This window comes from Cetorhinus maximus, chromosome 33 (assembly GCF_964194155.1).
Source record: "Cetorhinus maximus chromosome 33, sCetMax3.hap1.1, whole genome shotgun sequence".
Classification (NCBI taxonomy): domain Eukaryota; kingdom Metazoa; phylum Chordata; class Chondrichthyes; order Lamniformes; family Cetorhinidae; genus Cetorhinus; species Cetorhinus maximus.
The window spans coordinates 9187575-9208059 of NC_135911.1; the positions used below are offsets into that span (position 1 = coordinate 9187575).

At 50.5% G+C, this 20485-nt stretch overlaps 1 protein-coding gene and 1 long non-coding RNA gene across 2 annotated transcripts in view; both read left to right on the forward strand.

Annotated features, from left to right (window-relative positions):
• LOC144671554 (histone-lysine N-methyltransferase PRDM7-like) overlaps positions 1–20485 on the forward strand; it is a 177965-nt gene that overhangs the window by 5067 nt on the left and 152413 nt on the right. Inside the window, exons 4-5 of the mRNA XM_078533508.1 lie at positions 55–93; positions 818–914. Coding sequence (XP_078389634.1) covers positions 55–93; positions 818–914 — 136 coding nt within the window. The remainder of the gene's footprint in view (positions 1–54; positions 94–817; positions 915–20485) is intronic.
• Positions 10181–10768, forward strand: LOC144671584 (uncharacterized). Its single transcript, XR_013573948.1, has 2 exons — positions 10181–10604; positions 10700–10768. It is a non-coding gene; the product is annotated as an uncharacterized LOC144671584 (long non-coding RNA).

Below are 20485 nucleotides of genomic sequence, written 5' to 3' on the forward strand. Positions count from 1 at the left end.
ACATTTCTGCAGTTTGTTTCACACTCAATACTAAACATATGATGTTTTCTTTAGAGCGACCTCAAACACCTGTACCGAACACGCCTGTACCAGGTAAATCTGTTTCTAAACTACTGCATGTGTTTTCAGCTCTTACATTTGAACATGCTGCAGAGACAGGTAGTAACATTGGAAGGTTTGAAATGCTGTGTGATATTTCACCATAGAATGATTCTGTGAGAGTGAGTGGTGTGGGTCACTGTTACCTGCAACTGGTCCTTAAACTACCTGGAATTGTTATTTCTGTTTGAGTCTCACCTTCCTGTCTCTCAGATACAAAACTCTGAGGATTCCTGCTTCCCACCAGCATTCTGGAATTCTTTGTGGAAAGTCTTGGTACAATTATAACCGAACCCTCCTGTTGGGAAAGTGACGGGATTGGGTGTAACACTGCTTGAAGTCAGTGGAGACCTAGGTGTAAATCCGTATTACACCCAATCCCGTGGCTTTCCTGATCCGCAAATTAGTTTAAAATTCCCGCTCTATTTCAGCGGACTGTTGTGTTTAATTGGAGGGTGTTTGCTGATGTTCAGTGTCCCGTTATCTCATTTGGAAAGCATGTGTCCATCACATTGTGGGACCGCGTGTGTGTGCACGGAGCTGTGGGGTGGCCTGGTGTGTGTGTGATTATTGGTATCTAACCTCCCACATCCCTCCAGGACTAGAATTAACCAGGGATCTGTTTGTACTGGGGTTGGTTCTGAAACACTAGGTGCTGAAGGTCTCTGCTGTTAGTTTTGTGAGTCCCAGTCTGTTAATGTCTTCATTCTGTCCGTAGATTCTGGACTCTCTACTGGAGCAAGAGTGGGATTGGGAATTGTAATTCTTGTTTTTCTTGCTGCAATTATTGGTTTTGTCATCCGAAAGTGGCAAAGATGGTGAGTTCTAGAATGTTCCACGGCTCCCATTGTTAATTCCAGTTTAGTATTATTACATTTAGTGTTGTGGAAATGTTGTATACAGCGATACGCTTTGAGCTGTGTGGGATGTTTCAATGGTGCATTATCCAGTCACTTCCAGCTTGTTATCACCCTATAGCTGCTGAACTGACGGTGAAGAGCAGGAATGTGCGGCTCGCTCTATCACACAGTTAATAGACACTCGCCGAATCTCTGTACCAAACAACTCACCAGACGACATCCAAAATCCCCTTGTCCCCTCTCCTCTGACTTTTCTCCACCCTCTGATCCTTGCTCTGTTCCCCAGTCACTGACTCCATCCCCCTCTGTCAGCTTCAGCTCATCGAAAACTCTGCTGCCCCACATCCTAACTTACTCCCACGTCCTGTTCACCCCCACACCCTCTGCTCACTCACCTACATTCATCCCCCTGTTCAAACTCCCCTATGGCCTCAGCCCCTCCCTACTCCTTTTAACACCTCCTGTACCGACAGACTTTGAGATCCCTGTGCTCATCTGTCTGGCCTCTTGACCATCCCCTGATTTCCATCACTCCATCATTGGCGGCCGTGATGTCAGCTGCCTGGGCCCTAAGCTCTGGAATTCCCTCCCTAAACCTCTCCTTTTCAGGCACTCTTTAAAACCGACCACCTTTTGATCAAGACTTTGGTCACCTGTCCTAATATCTCCTTATGTGGCTCATGCTTTCCCCTGTTAGGCACCTTTGGACAATAAGGATGCTATATAAATGCAAGTTCTCGCTCAATCTCAGCACCCTGTGACCCGGCCATCAGTGGTTTCCATCACTGGGACAGCCATCTTGGAATTCCTTGTCTCGTTCAACATCCCCATCTCCCTGCCCACCTCTCGCCCACCCAGCGGTGGGGAGGGGAGATTATTACAGACTCTCTAACTCTGTCCTCTGACTCTCCATCGCGATATTTCTGTGTCTGTTAACCTGTTTGGTCACTGCTGGATTGGGCTTGAGCACATCAAGGAATATCCTGTCTATCTGTGGCTCCTCTCAATCCTTCAGGATCAGCCTGGAGAGTCCGGACACTCCCAACCTCCTCGTGTCTGATCTGATCCCCATCATCTTGAGCTCAGTGTTAACCGAGATCCTCATCAATTCTTCTTCTTCTCCAATATTGAGGTGAGCTGGCATTTTTCTATTTGTCTGGTGCCTCGGTCAGCACAGCTCCTTTGGAGTGTCCAGCTCTTGCCCATTGCCTCCCCTATGAGCCTCCTCTCCTCTACACTCTGTGCTCTATCACCGTGCAGCTCCTGTGACCCATTTTCCAGCTGCCATTGGAACCCAGGATGTTGAGTGTAATTTAATGGGTCTGTGCTCCTGAACGGCTCCTTTACACACTTGTCCAAAGTGTTGGATTCTTTTAATGTCACCTGAACTCTGCTGGTTTTTCTCTCCTAGGAATCAACACTCGAACAATTGAAATGAAGCATCTAATGATGTCCCTTTGACAGGGGTGAGCTGTTGAGCTGAAGCACGGGGCCTTGTGACAACAGCACCTGAGCATCAGGATGGAGCGGCTGGAGAAGAAAACCTTCAGGGGAACGGGACTGTCCAGCACTGACTGAGTTTCCCCAGCACTGAGCCTGTGTCAGGGAGGGGAAAATCAGCCCAGAATGGATGATTGTTTCATATAAACGTATAAACCTCTGCGCTGTGGAGGCTCCCCCCACCAACGCCATCGCTGCCCTGCGGGGGCAAGCCCTCCCCCCATTCCCGACGTCCCACAGAGGCACCCCCCTCCCCCGACACACCAGGGCAGCCCACTGAGACAGCTGCCCCCCCCACAACGAGGCACTGAGGACTACGTGCTGAGGGATGTATTAGAGTTTGGAGGCAGCCGCCACAAAGGCGCAATGGGGAAAGGTCGCTGTCTAAGTCCTTTCAGCTACAGTGCACCGAGGGGCTGGGAATTGTATAAACCCCTCGGGCTGTACGACTCAGACGGAAATTATACAGTGAACACTAAATATATCATCATTGTATTGAAGCACCTCAGAGTATTAACATGATGTATGTCGATAATGTGAATAGCTTTGCACTGTTTGACTCTCGGTAATGACCATATTGAAATGTCTGTAATATTGATTCCATTGAAATACCTCATGACCTGTGAAAAACTAAAATATGATTGTATTTTTTGTGATGGCCATTTCGAAATGTCTTGTATAATGTTCTTTCAAATATTTTATGAAAGTATATTGTTCCAAATAAAAATTTTGTATTTTATATCTTCAAAATGAAGTCAAAACAGGTCTGTGGGTCTGGATTTTTAATTTCATACGTTTCCCAGTTGGAGGAGATTCTGATCCTCCAGACAACCCTGTGAGAGAAAAATTTCTCATTTCTGTCTTAAATGGGAAACCTCTTATTTTTAAACCGTGAATCCCAAGTTCTAGATTCTCCCACAAGAGGAAACATCCTCTCCACATCCACCCTGTCAAGACCCCTCAGGATCTTATTTCTTTCAATCAAATCACCTCTTACTCTTCGAGTCTGTCCAACCCACCCATTCCAGGCATTGGTCTGGTAAAACTTCTCTGAACTGCTTCCAACGCATTTACATCCTTCCTTAAATAAGGAGACCATTCACTGCTTCCTTGTGGAGATCATAGTTCAGGATTGAAATCAGAATCACTTCCCACTGACCGTGAGTCCTTGTCACCAACTTGTCATCAGTGAGTCTGAGATGATAATTTCAGAATGTCCAAATCGACAGGAGATCAGGAACAGGAATTGAGCAATTTGGTATTTTAGTAACATTTATTTATTACACTGAATAAGTTCAATAATGTATTGGTATTAACAATTATATTTTGCACACTATTAAGTTTGTACAAAAGTTCCTTGCCTTCCATGATCTTTACTGTCATCAGTGTAGAACATGAAAAAACAAAAACAGAATGACCTGGAAAAACTCAGCAGGTCTGGCAGCATCGGCGGAGAAGAACAAAGTTGACGTTGAGTCCACATGACCCTTCAACAATGTAGAGCATGATCTTGGAGAGTTTCCCAGTGCAGCTGCAGTTGTTGGCTTGGTGGGTGCCGGGGCTGGGATTATGAGGGTTGGGACTCTCACTGGATGAACATCCTGTGTCACCAGCTGCTCTCCTTTGGCGGCTCGGGTCAATTCTTCCGCAGGACCTCCACCCCTGGAATCGGGGAGAGATTGGTGCCTTCTCTCCACCCAGAAACCGAACTGGACTAGCCATATAAACACTGTGGCTACAAGAGCAGGCCAGGGGGGCTGGGAATCCTGCAGTGAGTAACTCACCTCCTGACTCCCCAAAGTCTGTCCACCATCTACAAGGCACAAGTCAGGAGTCTCTGATGGAATACTCTCCACTTGCCCTGGATGAGTGTAGCTCCCAAAACACTCAAGAAGCTCCACACCATCCAAGACAAAGCAGGTCGCTTGATTGGCACCCCATCCACAAACATTCACTCCCTCCACCACCGACGCACATTTGCAGCAGTGTGTACCATCTCCAAGATGCACTGGAGAAACCCACCAAGGCTCCTTAGACAGCACCTTCCAAACCCACAACCGTTACCATCTAGAAGGGCAAGGGCAGCAGATAGTTGGGAAGACCACCACCTGGAAGTTCCCCTCCAAGCCACTCACCGTCCTGGACCTGGAAATATATTGACCGTTCCTTCACAGTCGCTGGGTCAAAATCCTGGAGCTTGCTTCTGAACAGCACTGTGGTTGTACCTACACCACATGGACTGTCGCAGTTCAAGGAGGCAGCTCACCACCACCTTCAGAAGGGCAATTAGGAATGGGCAATAAACGCTGGCCCGGCCAACGATGCCCACATCCCGTGAATGAATAAAAAAATCCCACTCCCTCCCCCACCGTACCGAGTGACCAGTATTGTCCCATGAAAGTCCCAAAGTGCCTCAGCTGATGAACACATGGAGTTGACCAAAAGGAGGAAATCAGTATTCCAGTCTTTACAGAAACTCACAGCACCCTGTGAATGTTGTTTGAACATAGTGGTTTAATTTATTTTACACACACAACAGAACAAAGAAAGTGAATGAGACATTCAGAATAAGCCATTTAACTCACACTTAACTGACGGTCAATAAATACTGAGTTTTATAAAAGTTTCTCCCATTCACCAATTGGGGAGCAGTAACACTGTGTTGGTCCGCTGTGATTTTCTGTAAAGACTTGGAGAGACATGAACTGGGTGAGGGTCTGGGTAAGGGGCTTCCACTCACCCCACTGGGGAGCTTGTGTCCCTGGGTCACTGGGGTGGAAACACAAATCACTGTTTGAGGGTGGGAATGGGCACTGGCAGCAGGAGAGCAGACCAGGGGTTCACTGTGTTAACACACTGCGGCCTTTGGTATGAATGAACACAGCAAGCTGATTCAGGAGGCCATTCAGAGGTGGAGACCCTTCCCCAGCCTGGGAGAAAGACACAGGAACATGGGAATAACTTCCCACATCAAATGAGAACAGCAGCTAAAAAATCCCAGAGATCCACACTTGTTCCTGAACACCTCATCCTCAGGAAACAATTCCCTAAATCCCGTCTTTTAAACAATTTTCAGATTTATATAATTTAAATTGCCCAATATATATTAGCACTAAAAGAGTGTGTTTACTGTGCAGAATTGGTCCAAATGTCTTTCGCAATCCCGTCACCAGGCACCTCCTGTAGCCTCACTCAGCAGATGTAGATGGGATATTTGGCTATGTCAGGCATCACAGTTAGGTTTCTTACCCAAGAGAGGCTGAGATTTCAACAGGAGCAAATGGACAGTGATCAGGAGCAGGAAATAAAAGAAATGTACAAAAATATTAAATTATCATCTATCTGGCTTGTGGAATATTTAACAAATACATATGAACAGAGACTCTGGGGTATTTCAGTTTAATGTCACACAATCCCCCTGTAAACATGATAAATAACAATCACTTGTCAGGCAATGTGGACACACCTCATATTTTCGAAGATACCTGAGTTTTTAGATTTATAATACAGAGACTGCTTCAATTATATATAAAGTATACACAGACCCACAGGAGCAGCAGTGCAAACCCTACAAACACACATGGGCAGTGTGAGCCTTACACACACACACACACACACACACGTGAGTAGTGAATGTTATATACAGCAAAATTTCTCTCTCTGACTCATTCACACACACATCTCACTCACACATGCACACACTCACCGCGCTCACACACAAACAGAGCTCAACTGCTTGTAGATTTGCCCATGGGTGTTAGAACAGAGCAGTTAACCTCCTCCAGCCCCTACAACCGTCCCTATCCCTTTAACCTCCTCCAGCCCCAACAACCCTCCCTATCTCTGTAATGTCCTCCAGCCCCTACAAACTTCCCAATCTCTAGAACCTCTTCCAACCCCGTATAACCCTCCCTATCTCTGTAAACTCTTCCAACCCCTATAATCCTCCCTATCCTTGTAACCTCCTTCAGCCCCTACAACCGTCCCTATCTCTGTAATGTCCTCCAGCCCCTACAACCCTCCCTATCTCTGTAACCTCTTCCAACCCCATAACCCTCCCTATCTGTGCTCCTCCAGCCCCAAAAACCCTCCAAAATCTCTGTGCTCCTTTCAGCCCCTTGAGCATCCCCCGATTTCCATCGCTGCAACATCGGCGGCCGTGCCTTCAGCTGCCTGGGGCCCTAAGCTCTGGAATTCCCTCCCTAATCCTCTATCTCCCTTCCTTTAAGATGCCCCTTAAAAACTTCATTGTCTAAGCTTTTGGTCCCTAGTGTCTGCTTAGGTGGCTCTGGATCAACTTTTGATTCATTTACAATCCCCTGATGTGCATAGGGGCATTATTTTTTGCAGTATTGATGGCGCTATATAAATGCAAGTTGTTTTTTGTTGTTGTTCCTGTATTAAAGGGGTTCAGCCATTAGATGGCGCTGCTGATCCAAATTTAAAACTGAGCAGCGGCGCCACCAGGTGGGCAAAGGGCGGTATTGCAGAGACAACTTCAGCAACTTTCAAAACAGAGACTTGCATTTCTCTGGCGCCTTCACCTTCCCAGGATGTCTAAAGCTTTTCACAGCCAATTAAATGCTTTTCCAAAAGTATGTTCGCTGTAGTAATGTAGTAAACGTGGTGGCCAATTTTCGGACAGCAAGCTCCCACAAACATCAATGTGATAATGATCCAGATCATGTTTTTTTAGTGATGTTGGTTGAGGGGTAAATATTGGCCCCAGGACACCGGGGCGACCTTCCCCCTGCTCTTCTTCCAAATAGTGGCCGTGGGATCTTTTACACGCACCAAGGAGGCAGATGGGGACCTTGGTTTAAAATTTCACCTGAAGGCCAGCATCTCCTTTGGCACCAACCCTCCAACAGCGTGGTGCCTCCTCAGTGTTGATGGGGAGGGGGCGGGTTTGGAGACGGACCGGGAGGTAGGGGGCTGGTTGGAGAGGAACCAGGGTCCAGGGGTGGGGAGAGGACGCGAGGACAGATGGCAGGGGGGGGGGGGAAGAGAGGGAGTGGGGGGGGGGGAAGAGAGGGAGTGGGGGGGGGGAAGAGAGGGAGTGGGGGGGGGGAAGAGAGGGAGTGGGGGGGGGAGGAAGAGAGGGAGTGGGGGGGGGAGGAAGAGAGGGAGTGGGGGGGGGAGGAAGAGAGGGAGTGGGGGGGGGGAAGAGAGGGAGTGGGGGGGGGGAAGAGAGGGAGTGGGGGGGGGGGGGAAGAGAGGGAGTGGGGGGGGGGGGAAGAGAGGGAGTGGGGGGGGGGGAAGAGAGGGAGTGGGGGGGGGGAAGAGAGGGAGTGGGGGGGGGGAAGAGAGGGAGTGGGGGGGGGAAGAAAGGGAGTGGGGGGGGGGGAAGAGAGGGAGTGGGGGGGGGGAAGAGAGGGAGTGGGGGGGGGGGGAAGAGAGGGAGTGGGGGGGGGGGGAAGAGAGGGAGTGGGGGGGGGAAGAAGAGAGGGAGTGGGGGGGGGAGAGGGAGTGGGGGGGGGGGAAGAGAGGGAGTGGGGGGGGGAAGAGAGGGAGTGGGGGGGGGGGAAGAGAGGGAGTGGGGGGGGGGAAGAGAGGGAGTGGGGGGGGGGAAGAGAGGGAGTGGGGGGGGGGGGAAGAGAGGGAGTGGGGGGGGGGGAAGAGAGGGAGTGGGGGGGGGGAAGAGAGGGAGTGGGGGGGGGGAAGAGAGGGAGTGGGGGGGGGGAAGAGAGGGAGTGGGGGGGGGGGAAGAGAGGGAGTGGGGGGGGGGAAGAGAGGGAGTGGGGGGGGGGAAGAGAGGGAGTGGGGGGGGGGAAGAGAGGGAGTGGGGGGGGGGAAGAGAGGGAGTGGGGGGGGGGGAAGAGAGGGAGTGGGGGGGGGGGAAGAGAGGGAGTGGGGGGGGGAAGAGAGGGAGTGGGGGGGGGGGAAGAGAGGGAGTGGGGGGGGGGGAAGAGAGGGAGTGGGGGGGGGGGGAAGAGAGGGAGTGGGGGGGGGGAAGAGAGGGAGTGGGGGGGGGGGAAGAGAGGGGAGTGGGGGGGGGGAAGAGAGGGAGTGGGGGGGGAGAGAGGGAGTGGGGGGGGAAGAGAGGGAGTGGGGGGGAAGAGAGGGGTGTGGGGGGGAAGAGAGGGAGTGGGGGGGGGGGGAAGAGAGGGGAGTGGGGGGGGGGGAAGAGGGGAGTGGGGGGGGGGGGGAGAGAGGGAGTGGGGGGGGGGAAGAGAGGGAGTGGGGGGGGGGGGAAGAGAGGGAGTGGGGGGGGGGGGGAAGAGAGGGAGTGGGGGGGGGGGGGAAGAGAGGGAGTGGGGGGGGGGGGGAAGAGAGGGAGTGGGGGGGGGGGGGAAGAGAGGGAGTGGGGGGGAGAGGAGGGGTTGCAGGGTGGGGCAGGACAGGGAGCAGGGTGGGTTCCCCACAGTCTCCTGCGGCACCTTACCATTCAATTGCAGAAGGTGCAACCCTGCCGCTTACTCCCCCCCCTCCTCACCGTCCAAGGCCCCAAACACTCCTGGCACTTCCCTCAGTTTGGTCCAGTGCATTCACTCAGTTTAATGTGTTCGGTGAAAGACAGGAACTCTGCCCGTGCGGCCCTCCCTCCGCCCGTGCGGCCCCTCCCTCCGCCCGTGCGGCCCTCCCTCCGCCCGTGCGGCCCTCCCTCTGCCCGTGCAGGGGGGAGGGAGGGGGATCCGGGGGGAAACTTTCCTTTATCTTCACCGCGATTCAACTCTTTATCCGGGGGGGGAAAATGGATGGAAAAGGAGCTGCGGGGACCGGGAGCGGGGACCGTGCGGTTCCTCCTGCTGATACCGGATTAAACTGTCCGGATTGGAGAGGGATCAGAATCAGCAAAAAAAAATCTGACAACTGGAGAAAATGGCGGCAGCAAAGATGCTGAGAGGGGTGAAGACCCGGCAGCTGATTGGATCTGGTTTGGGCTGGGGCGGGGTGAACACTGATTGACAGGGAAACCCGGCAGCTGATTGGATCTGGTTTGTGCTGGGGGCGGGGTGAACACTGATTGACAGGGCAACCCGGCAGCTGATTGGATCTGGTTTGTGCTGGGGCGGGGTGAACACTGATTGACAGGGCGACCCGGCAGCTGATTGGCTTTGACTCTGATTTCGCACCTGTAGGTGGGGAGATGACGTCATATGGTTGCGTCTGTTAAATTGGAAAATTCTGGAAACACTGAGCAGATCAGGAGAGAAACAGTTAATGATTCCAGTTTAATGTTGGTGCTTTCAGAGCTGTTCCGTTTTCAGTTTAAACTTGCAGCATCTGCAGTATTTTTGCTTTTATTATAACAAGTTTTCTTTCTCTTCTGTTCCCACTCCCACTTTCTTCAATAAAACCTCCCAAAGCCACAACCTCCAGCCTCCCCGAGAAGGACAAGGGCAGCAGGAGCCTGGGAACAGCATCACCTCCAAGCTCCCCTCCCAGTCACACACACACCGCCTCGACTTGGAGATATACCGGCCGTTCCTTCATCGTCACTGGGTCAAAATCCTGGAACTGCCTCCCTAACGGCTCCGTGGGAGCCCCTTCACCACACGGGGCTGAAACGGGTGAAGAAGGCGGCCCATCACCACCTTCTCAAGGGGCGTCTCGGGATGGACAATAAATGTCGGCTTCGCCAAAGACGCTCCCATCTCGATAATTAATATTTCATTGTAAAGATTCCTTTTACATCCAGTAGATTGTGATCCATAAGGAAGACTCTTTTTATATGGACAGGTCTTTAACCTGACTACAATTTGCAGGAGTGTCTGGGAGATACAATGGGTGGTGGGTTGATTTCCACTTCAATCAGACACCAGTTCCCAGCTGGATGTCAACCCAGTATCAGAGACTGGAATTCTCACCTATGCTCACCGGGGTAGAGGGAACAAGGGATTGGAAGTGGCAAGGGATTGTAATAAAGAGGGAAAAAAGTGTCTGGTGAAAAAGCCACAGTCATGAGGATGTTCAGTGTGTCTCGGACACTGAACCAAGACCGACAGCAACTAAATGGAGTCATGAAGGTGTCCTTGCTACAGAAGTAAACTCAATCACAACAATGAGGAAGGTCCAGGTTATCCTGAAGTATGGAAGCCATTAAACGTCTTGTCTTGAGGGCACACAGACAGCGAAACATGTTCCGAATCATAGCGACACGAGGAGAGACCCCCAACCAGCAGTTCAACGTATCTCAGACAGGTAAGTTCCAGTTTCAGTTTTCTCCCATCACTTCAAGATGATTCCAACATTAAAGACAGACCTGTGTTTATATTGCTTCTCTCCTGGTAACCTAGAGCTCTGCTTGGGATGTTGGTTGATGGCCAAATATTGGAAAATAAACCAGGAGGAAGTCACCTATTCCACTTCCAGTACTGGCTGTAGGATCACTTTCATCTGTGGGAGAGGGCAAAAGGGACCCTCAGTTCAATGTCTCGACTGAAAGACAGAACTTCCAAAAGTGCAGCACTCCCTCAGTGCCGCAGTGGGAATGTCAGCATTTTTTTTTTGAGCTCAGGCCTGTGGTGTGGGTTTTGAACCTCACTGTCGGGGGGGTTCAGGGACAGGGACGTGCTGTCTTTTGGATGGGACGTTGAACCAAAGCTCTGTCTCCCATCTCAGATGGATGAAAAACTCCCACAGCCACTGTTTGGAAGAGGAACAGGGAGTTTGAGTTCTGATCTAACATTTATTAGGTAACCAGCATCGTGGAAAACAGAGCTGGGTTTGTTTCTGATGCTACCAGTTTTGAGAGGACGCTTTGCCTACATTTGTTGTGATATTTCCTTCTTTACAGCAGTGACTAGACTTGGGTGTAAATTTCCTCGAGGGGTTGAAGGCAGTATATAATAGTATGTATTTTTCACAGTTGCTCAAAGGGTCCCCTGCAATACTGACCTTATTCATAGCCATAGAGGTCTACGGTACAGAAAAATACCCTTCGGCCCATCGCAACTGCTCTGGTCAAACAAGTATCTAACTATTCCAATCCCATTTTCCAGCACTAGGCCCATAGCCTTGTATGTCGTGGCATCGCAAGTGCACATCCAAATACTTCTTAAATGTTCTGAGGGTTTCTGCCTCTGCCACCCTATCAGGCAGTGAGTTCCTGATTCCCACCACCCTCTGGGTGAAAAAATTCTTCCTCACATCCCCTCTAAACCTTCTGCCCCTTACCTTAAATCTATGCCCCCTGGTTATTGGTCCCTTCACCAAGGGTTAAAGTTCCTTCCTGTCCACCCTATCTATGGCCCTCATAACTTGAGACATCTCAATCATGTCCCCCCTCAATCTCCTCTGCTCCAGGGAAAATAATCCCAGTCTATCCAATCTCTGCTCATAACTGAAACTCTCCAGCCCAGGCAACATCTTGATAAATCTCCTCTGCATTCTCTCTACTGCAGTCACATCCAGTCCCAGCAATGTGTTTGCGCCTTTTTTTGTTTTTAAGTTCTACCCATTTAGCTTCTTTTGAGATGCCTTCTAAAATGTCATCCCTCCTTACTACTGTAATTGATTCCGAGATCAATATTGTGGAACAGCTTCGGTCTGTCCGCAAGTATGACCCAGACCTCCCTGTCGCTATCCATTTCAACAAACCACCCTGCTCTCATGCCCACATGTCCGTCCTTGGCCTGCTGCAATGTTCCAGTGAAGCTCAACGCAAACTGGAGGAACAGCACCTCATCTTCCGACTAGGCACTTTACAGCCTTCCGGACTTAATATTGAGTTCAACAATTTCAGATCATGAACTCTGTCCTCCATCCCCATCCCCTTTCTGATCCCCCTTTTTCCAAGAATTTATAATTTTTTTTTGCAACTGTTTTTTTGTCTTCCCTCCTATTTTTAAATTTATTTCGATCTATTGTTTCATCTCCACCTTTTAGCCCATTTCGATCCCTTCCTCACCCCACCCCACCCCCTCTAGGCCATCTGCCACTAGTTTGTCCTGCTTGCTACCCTTAATGTCCCCATTAGCACATCCTTTAGATAATATCACCACCGTCAACACCCCTTTGTCCTTTTGACAATGACATCTTTGGCAGTCTCTTCTTGGCCTCCATCTAACACTGGCCCTCTATCGAGCTCTACCTGACCCACCCCACTCTACCAGCTTATATTTCATCTCATTTCTATATGTCTTAGTTCTGATGAAGGGTCATACGGACTCAAAACATCAACTGTATCCCTCTCCGCAGATGCTGTCAGACCTGCTGAGTTTTTCCAGGCATTTTTGTTTTTGTTGCGATACCCCTTCCTCTTTTACCTTCTTCCCTGTCTCGCCTGAAGACCCAATATCCTGGAATATTAAGCTGCCAATCCTGCCCCTTTCTTAACCATGTCCTTGTGACAGCAATGACGTCATACTTCCATGTGTTAATTTGTGCCCTCAACTCATTTGCCTTATTCACCTCACCATCTCCCGGATAAACTCCTTTAATACAGGAACCAGACTCTGGGTTTATTCTCACTGAACCCCTTTAATACAGGAACAAACTCAGGGTTTATTCTCACTGAACCCCTTTAATACAGGAACCAGACTCTGGGTTTATTCTCACTGAACCCCTTTAATACAGGAACAAACTCAGGGTTTATTCTCACTGAACCCCTTTAATACAGGAACCAGACTCTGGGTTTATCTGACTGAACCCCTTTAATACAGGAACCAGACCCTGGGTTTATTTGACTGAACCCCTTTAATACAGGAACCGGAATCTGGGTTTATCTGACTGAATCACTTTAATACAGGAATCAGACTCTGGGTTTATTAGCCGACCACCAAAGCTGCCCAAAGCGTTCTCCAGCCAGGGCCGGAGTGAAAGACCATCTGGGTGACAGAGCCGGCACTGGGACTCTGCGGGAAAGCCGCCGCTGTCACAATCGCACCGAGCGGCTCACCCGCAAAATGCCCTTCCAGTGGCTGGTGTGGGAGGTCAGTCAGGACTTCAAGACAGAGCTGCTCTTCCAGAGCTCGGAGCTTATGAGGCTGCAGGAGGCCAGTGAGGTTTACCTGCCGGGGCTCTTTCAGGTCACCGACCTGTGCGCCATCCACACCAAACCAACAATGTCCAAAGACATCCAGCTGTGCCCGGCTCATCCGCGGGGACAGAGTCTAAAACAGCCTCACCTCAACACCAAGTGGAACAAGGGCTCGATTCAGAGTCAGCGAGTTGGCAAAGGGAAAGAGCTGCTTTCTCCTGTTAGTGACACCAGCACCTAAAGCTCTCAAAGTGATCATTTACTCTGCCCTCCCTTTTCACAGCGGGAGGGAGAACAGGCCACCTCCTCATGTCTCCAAACCGCTGTTGGGGAAATGATCAATCAGAGATTGGAGGGAAGTGTCTGTCTCCATTCAGCTGATTCCATTAGGAACCTTTTCCATTCGATATTCGCAGGAGAGTTGGAATGTCCAACAAATCCGGTCTGTGGGGGTTAGGGAGTCAGTGCTCACAGTCAATACAGGGAAAAGCGAGAAGAATGAAGATAGTCCCACCTCCTGCAGCCCAACATCTGGAGACAGATGGAGCAGGTTTCTGGAGAGTGAGTGCAGCTTGATAGCTCCGTTAACTCCTTCCATCACCCAGTTTGACAGGGTTGATTCAGTTAGTATGACTATGTCACACAGCTCTCCCAACTTGGACATCAGTCCCCATATTTTAGTGAGGGAACTTTGTAATGTCGACTGGGCTGGGTGTGTCTTTGTCTTGATTCGATACCTGAGTAACAGCCTGTGATCCGTTCAGTTTTATTTTGTTTTTTCTCTCCTGTGTTTGATACAAACTGATTGAAGTGGCCGAGCAAGTCGGAGGGCAGTTAAAAGTCAACCAGGTTAATGTGGGACTGGAGGCACATTTTTTATTTTGCTTTTTAAAATAATATACTTTATAAAATATGTGAAGGTACATTACATTATAGTTCCAATTTGACATCTCACAGAGTTCATTGCAGTTCAATTTCTTTCAATACAGAATGTGTCACTCTGAAATACTGCAATAAACTTACAACCAGGTTAGAATTACAATTCTCATTTCAGATCGAACATTCTCTGGGGAAGTGTTTGAAAAAAAAAGATTAAATGACAGAATAAGGTGCGGGGGGGAAATGCAGAAATATTGAGTCAAGCCAGACACTGAGCTGCTGCACCGAGTCCAGTCTCACTCACCTGTACAGGTACATTATCTTGTAATCCCCCCTCACTCACTCTGTGAATCAGCAGCTGCTGTCAATATTAACTTTCAAAAGGAAATTGAATCCCTTTAATATAGGAACCAGACTCTGGCTTTATATGACTGAACCGCTTTAATATAGCAACCAGACTCTGGGTTTATCTGACTGAACCCCTTTAACACAGGAACCAGGCTCTGGGTTTATCTGGCTAAACTCTTTTTTTTGAAAAATGGAACTTATTCATAAAATATCTGGAAGAACATTGCAAAACATTTCTAGGGGTCTATGCAATTCCCAGCCTCTCGGTTCACGGTCGCAGAAAGTTCTTAGACAGCGACCTTTCCCCATTGCGCCTTTGCGGCGGCTGCCCCAAGCTTTAGTGCGTCCCTCAGCACGTAGTCCTGGACCTTGGAAGGTGCCAGTCCTCAATACTCAGTCGGGGACAACTCTTTGTGCTGGAAGACCAACAACTTTCAGGCAGACCAAAGAGCCTCTTTCACCGAGTTGATGATCCTCCAGCTGCAGTTGATGTTTGTCTCGGTGTGTGTCCCTGGGAACAGCCCGTAGAGCACAGAGTCCTGTGTCACAGAACTGCTCAGGATGAACCTCGACAGAAACCACTGCATCTCTCTCCAGACCTTCTTTGCAAAGACACATTCCACAAGGAGGTGAACAACGGTCTCTTCCCCACCACAGCCACCTCGAGGGCAACGTGCAGAGAGGGTGAGACTCCTGGCGTATTGGAAGGATCTGACGGGAAGGGCCTTTCTCACCACCAGCCAAGCTACGTCTTGGCACTTGTTGGAAAGTTCTGGCGATGAGGCATTGTTCCAAATGACTTTGACAGTCTGCTCGGGGAGCCATCCCACAGGATCCACCCTCTCCTTTTCCCGCAGGGCCTCTAAGATGTTACGTGCCGACCACTGCCTGATGGACTTGTGGTCAAAGGTGTTTTTCTGCATAAATTTTTCCACGAGGGACAGGTGGTACGGCACGGTCCAACTACTTGGAGCGTTCCGCGGCAGCGTGGCCAGACCCATCCTTCGCAACACCGGGGACAGGTCGAACCTCAGCACGTAGTGACACTTGGAGTTTGCGTACTGAGGGTCGACGCACCACTTGATGCAGCCACACACAAAGGTGGTCATCAGTATGAGGGTAATGTTGGGCACGTTTTTCCCCCCCTTATCTAGAGGCTTGTACATCGCGTTCCTGTGGACATGATCCATTTTCGACCTCCAGATAAAGCGAAAGATGGCTCAGGTGATCGCCATTGCGTAGGAGTCTGGAATGGGCCAGACCTGCGCCACGTACAGCAACAGCAAGAGTGCCTCACACCGGATGACCAGGTTCTTACCCACAATGGAGAGGGAGCGTCGCTCCTACATGCCCAGTTTCCTTTGCACCATAGACACTCGCTTCTTCCAGTTTCTAACGCATACCCTGGTCCCTCCGAACCATATCCCCAGCACCTTCAGGCCGTCAGCCCTGATGGTGAAGGGGACAAAGGATCGGTCAGCCCAGCTCCCAAAGAACATGGCGGCGCTCTTGCCACAATTTACCTTGGCTCCCAAGGCCTGTTCGAACTGGTCACAGATGTGGATCAGTCTGCGCACCGACAGGGAATCCAAGCAGAAGACAACGACATCGTCCATGTACAGGGAGGCTTTGTCCTGAGTGCCTCCACTGCCTGGGATCGTCACTCCTGTTATGCCCGGATCCTTCCTGATGGACTCAGCAAAGGGTTCTATGCAACACACAAACAGGACAGTGGAGAGAGGACAGCCCTGCCTGACTCCAGATTTATTAGGAAAGCTATCTGATTCCCACCCATTGATTGAGACTGCGCTACTGATGTTAGTGTAGAGCAGTTGGATCCAGTTGCAAATTCCCTCCTCAATCCCTATTTTGGAGAGCACATCCACCATGTAGGTGTGCGATATTCTGTCAAAGGCCTTCTCCTGATCCAGGCTGATGAGGCAGGTGTCCACACCCATGTCCTGTACATAGGCAATCGTATCCCTGAGTAGCACAAGGCTGTCAGAAATCTTCCTGCCGGGCACAGCGCAGGTCTGGTCAGGGTGGATCACCAATTCCAAAGCGGACTTGACCCGATTGGCAATGACCTCGGACAGAATCTTATAGCCCACGTTCAACAGTGAGATCCGTCAACAATTTCTAATTTCCTCCCTTTCCCACTTCTGCTTGTAGATGAGGGTGATGGTGCCTTTCCTCATGGATTCTGACATGCTGCCGGACAGAAGCATACTCTCGTACACTTCTAGCAGGTCTGGGCCGATCCAGTCCCACAGAGCCAAATACAACTCGGCCGGCAAGCCGTCACTTCCAGGAGTTTTACTCTTCTCGAAGGACTCAAGGGCCTTTGTCAGTTCGTCAGGAGTTAGCGATTTGTCCAGAGTCTCCCGTGTACTGTTGCCTAAGACCTCCGTGATCGAGTTAGGAAGGACTGGGAGGCCGTGCTGTCTGTGGGCTTCACGTCATACAATCCGGCATAAAAGGATTTGCTGATCCTCAAAACGTCGGACTGCGATGACCTAACTTTGCTGTCGTCTTCCTTCAGGCTGCTGATCAGAGCTCTCTCTATGTACCTTTTGGAAGAAGAAACATGAGCACGTCTCATCCTGCTCCACGGAGCAGACTCTGGATCGGAAGATCACCTTGGAGGCCTCCGAGGCAGAGAGCGAGGCTTGCTGGCTCTTCACCTCTTGGAGTTCCTCCTTGACATCGACCCCCATCGACTGCAGCCGGAGCAGATTCTGCATCTTTTTCTGGAGTCTGGTCATTTCCCTCTGTTCCTTTCTAGCTTTCTGGATGCCTTTGAGGATGAAAAACCTCTTGATGTTTTCCTTGATCGCTTACCACCATTGTGTCATGGACTCAAAGAGGGTTTTCACTGTTCTCCAACCTTTGTAATCCCTCTGGAGCTCCTCAATGTTCTCTGGGGTCAGCAGTTACACGTTCAGCTTCCATGTCCCCTTGTCCAACCCTGTGGTCTTCCTCTAAGTGATAGTCAGCCAGTAGGAGGCAGTGGTCAGAGAAGAACACCGGATTGACATCGGTGAATCTGACTGTGAACGCACGGGATACAAACAGGAAGTCTATCCTGGAACGGATAGACCCGTCTGGCCGTGACCAGGTGCATCTACGCTGCGCTCCGTCTGCAGGGTTCCTGAAAACATCGTGCAGCTTGGCATCCTTTGCTGTTTCCATCAGGGATCTGGACGTAGCGTCCAATCTGCTGTCGGACCTGCCGGATCGTCCAGCTGCATCGATGATGCAGTTGAAGTCACTGCCCAGAATGACCGGCCTGGAGGTCGCCAGCAGCTGTGGGAGCTGCTGAAAGATCGCCAGCCGCTCACCCTTTTGTGCCGGGGCATAGACGTTAATTAACCAGAGTGGAGCATTCTTGTACATTACGTCTGCTACGAGGAGGCACCCGCCCACCACTTCCTTAACCTTGGAGACAGTGAAGTTACCTCCCCACAGTAGAATACCCAGGCCGGAGGAACGAGAGTCGTTTCCTCCTGACCAGATCGATGGCCCATGGGGCCACCATGGTGACCATTGCCTGTAGGAGCTGAGGTGCGGTATTGCACACTCCTGCAGAGACAGCAGGTCAGCTTTGACCTTGGCAAAGTAATCCAAGGTTGCAACACTTTGTGTAGTAGATTTAATGCCACGCACATTTATGGATACCCATTTACCATCGCTTACCAAACCTGTTGTCTTTGAGAGTTCCAGACCTTTGGTCTGCTCCTGCACACCCATAGTGTTCACAAATTGCCTCACTTTGGATGGGCTGAGGAATTCTTTGAGGTGTGTAGATGAGGGTAGTGTAGTTGATGTAGTTTATATGGAGTTCAGCAAAGCCTTTGACAAGGTCCCACATGGGAGACTTATGAAGAAGGCAAATGCACATGGGATACAGGGTAATTTGATAAGGTGGATTCAAAATAAGCTTACTTGTAGGAGGCAGAGGGTGATGACAGAAGGATGCTTTAGTGACTGGAAGCCAGTGTCCAGTGGCGTACCACAGGGATCTGTGCTCGGTCCCATATTATTTGTCATTTATATTAACGACATAGATGACTATGCGGGGGTGTAGGATTAGTAAGTTTGCGGATGACACAAAGATTGGCTGGGTGGTCAACAGTGAGGTTGAGTGTCTTGGGCTACAGGAAGATATAGACGGCATGGTTAAATGGGCAGATAAGTGGCAGAGGGAATTTAACCCTGAAAAGTGTGAGGTGATACACTCTGGAAGGAGTAATTTGACAAGGAAGTATTTAATGAACGGCATGGCACTAGGAAGTTCTGAGCAACAAAGGGACCTTGACGTGTGTGTCCATAGATCTCTGAAGGCAGAGGGGCATGTTAGTGGGGAGGTGAAAAAGGCAAATGGGATACTTGCCTTTATCAATCGACGCATAGATTATAAAAGTAGGGAGGTCATGTTGGAGTTGTATAGAACATTGGTGAGGCCACAACTGGAGTACTGTGTGCAGTTCTGGTCGCCACATTATAGGAAGGATGTGATTGCACTGGAGGGGGTACAGAGGAGATTGACCAGGATGTTGCCTGGGATGAAACATTTTAAGTTATGAAGAGAGGTTGGATAGACTTGGGTTGTTTTCGTTGGAGCAGAAAAGACTGAGGGGTGACCTGATCGAAATGTACAAGATTATGAGGGGCATGGACAGGGAGCAGCTGTTATCCTTAGTTGAAGGGTCAGTCACAAAGGGGCACAAGTTCAAGGTGAGGGGCAGGAGGTTTAGGGGGGGATGTGAGGAAAAACATTTTTTACCCAGAGGGTGGTGACGGTCTGGAATGCACTACCTGGGAGGGTGGTGGAGGCAGGTTGCCTCACATCCTTTAAAAAGTACCTGGATGAGCACTTCGCACGTCATAACATTCAAGGCTATGGGCCAAGTGCTGGTAAATGGGATTAGGTAGGTAGGTCAGGTGTTTCTCACTTGTCCATTCCGGTCCATGACCCACTTTCCGGCTCCCATATCCGGAGTGGAGCTGAACTCAAACTTTCCAGCCTTGCAGACTTATCATGAAGTTCAACTTCAGATCATGAAATTTCTCCTCTATCCTCTCCCACTTCTTTAATCCCATTTTTAAAATGTTTTTATTGTTTTACCTACTTATTTTTATTCATTTATTTATTGATTTATCCCCTTTTTTATCCCATTTGCTATTCTTCTCGCTTCCAATGTCCCCTCTTCCCACCCCAAAGGACCATCTGTCACTTCTTCCATGTTGTTCTTTCACCGACTGCAAACCCTCGTTCTCCTATTAACACATTCTGCTGTCGGAGGGTCAACACTGAGGGGGCTCCGCGCTGTCGGAGGGTCAGTACTGAGGGGGCTCCGCGCTGTCGGAGGGTCAGTACTGAGGGGGCTCTGCGCTGTCGGAGGGTCGACACTGAGGGGGCTCCTCGCTGTCGGAGGGTCAGTACTGAGGGGGCTCCGCGCTGTCGGAGGGTCAGTACTGAGGGGGCTCCGCACTATCGGAAGGTCGACAATGAGGGGGCTCCGCGCTGTCGGAGGGTTGACACTGAAGGGGGGCCGCGCTGTCGGAGGGTCAGTACTGAGGGGGCTCCGCGCTGTCGGAGGATCAGTACTGAGGGGGCTCCGCGCTGTAGGAGGGTCGACGTTGAGGGGGTGCCGCGCTGTCAGAGGGTCAGTACTGAGGGGGCTCTGCGCTGTCGGAGGGTCAGTACTGAGGGGGCTCCGCGCTGTCGGAGGGTCAGTACTGAGGGGGCGCTGCGCTGTCGGAGGGTCGATGCTGAGGGGGCGCCACGCTGTCGGAGGGTCGACGCTGAAGGGGCGCCGCGCTGTCGGAGGGTCGACGCTGAGGGGGCGCCGCGCTGTCGGAGGGTCGACGC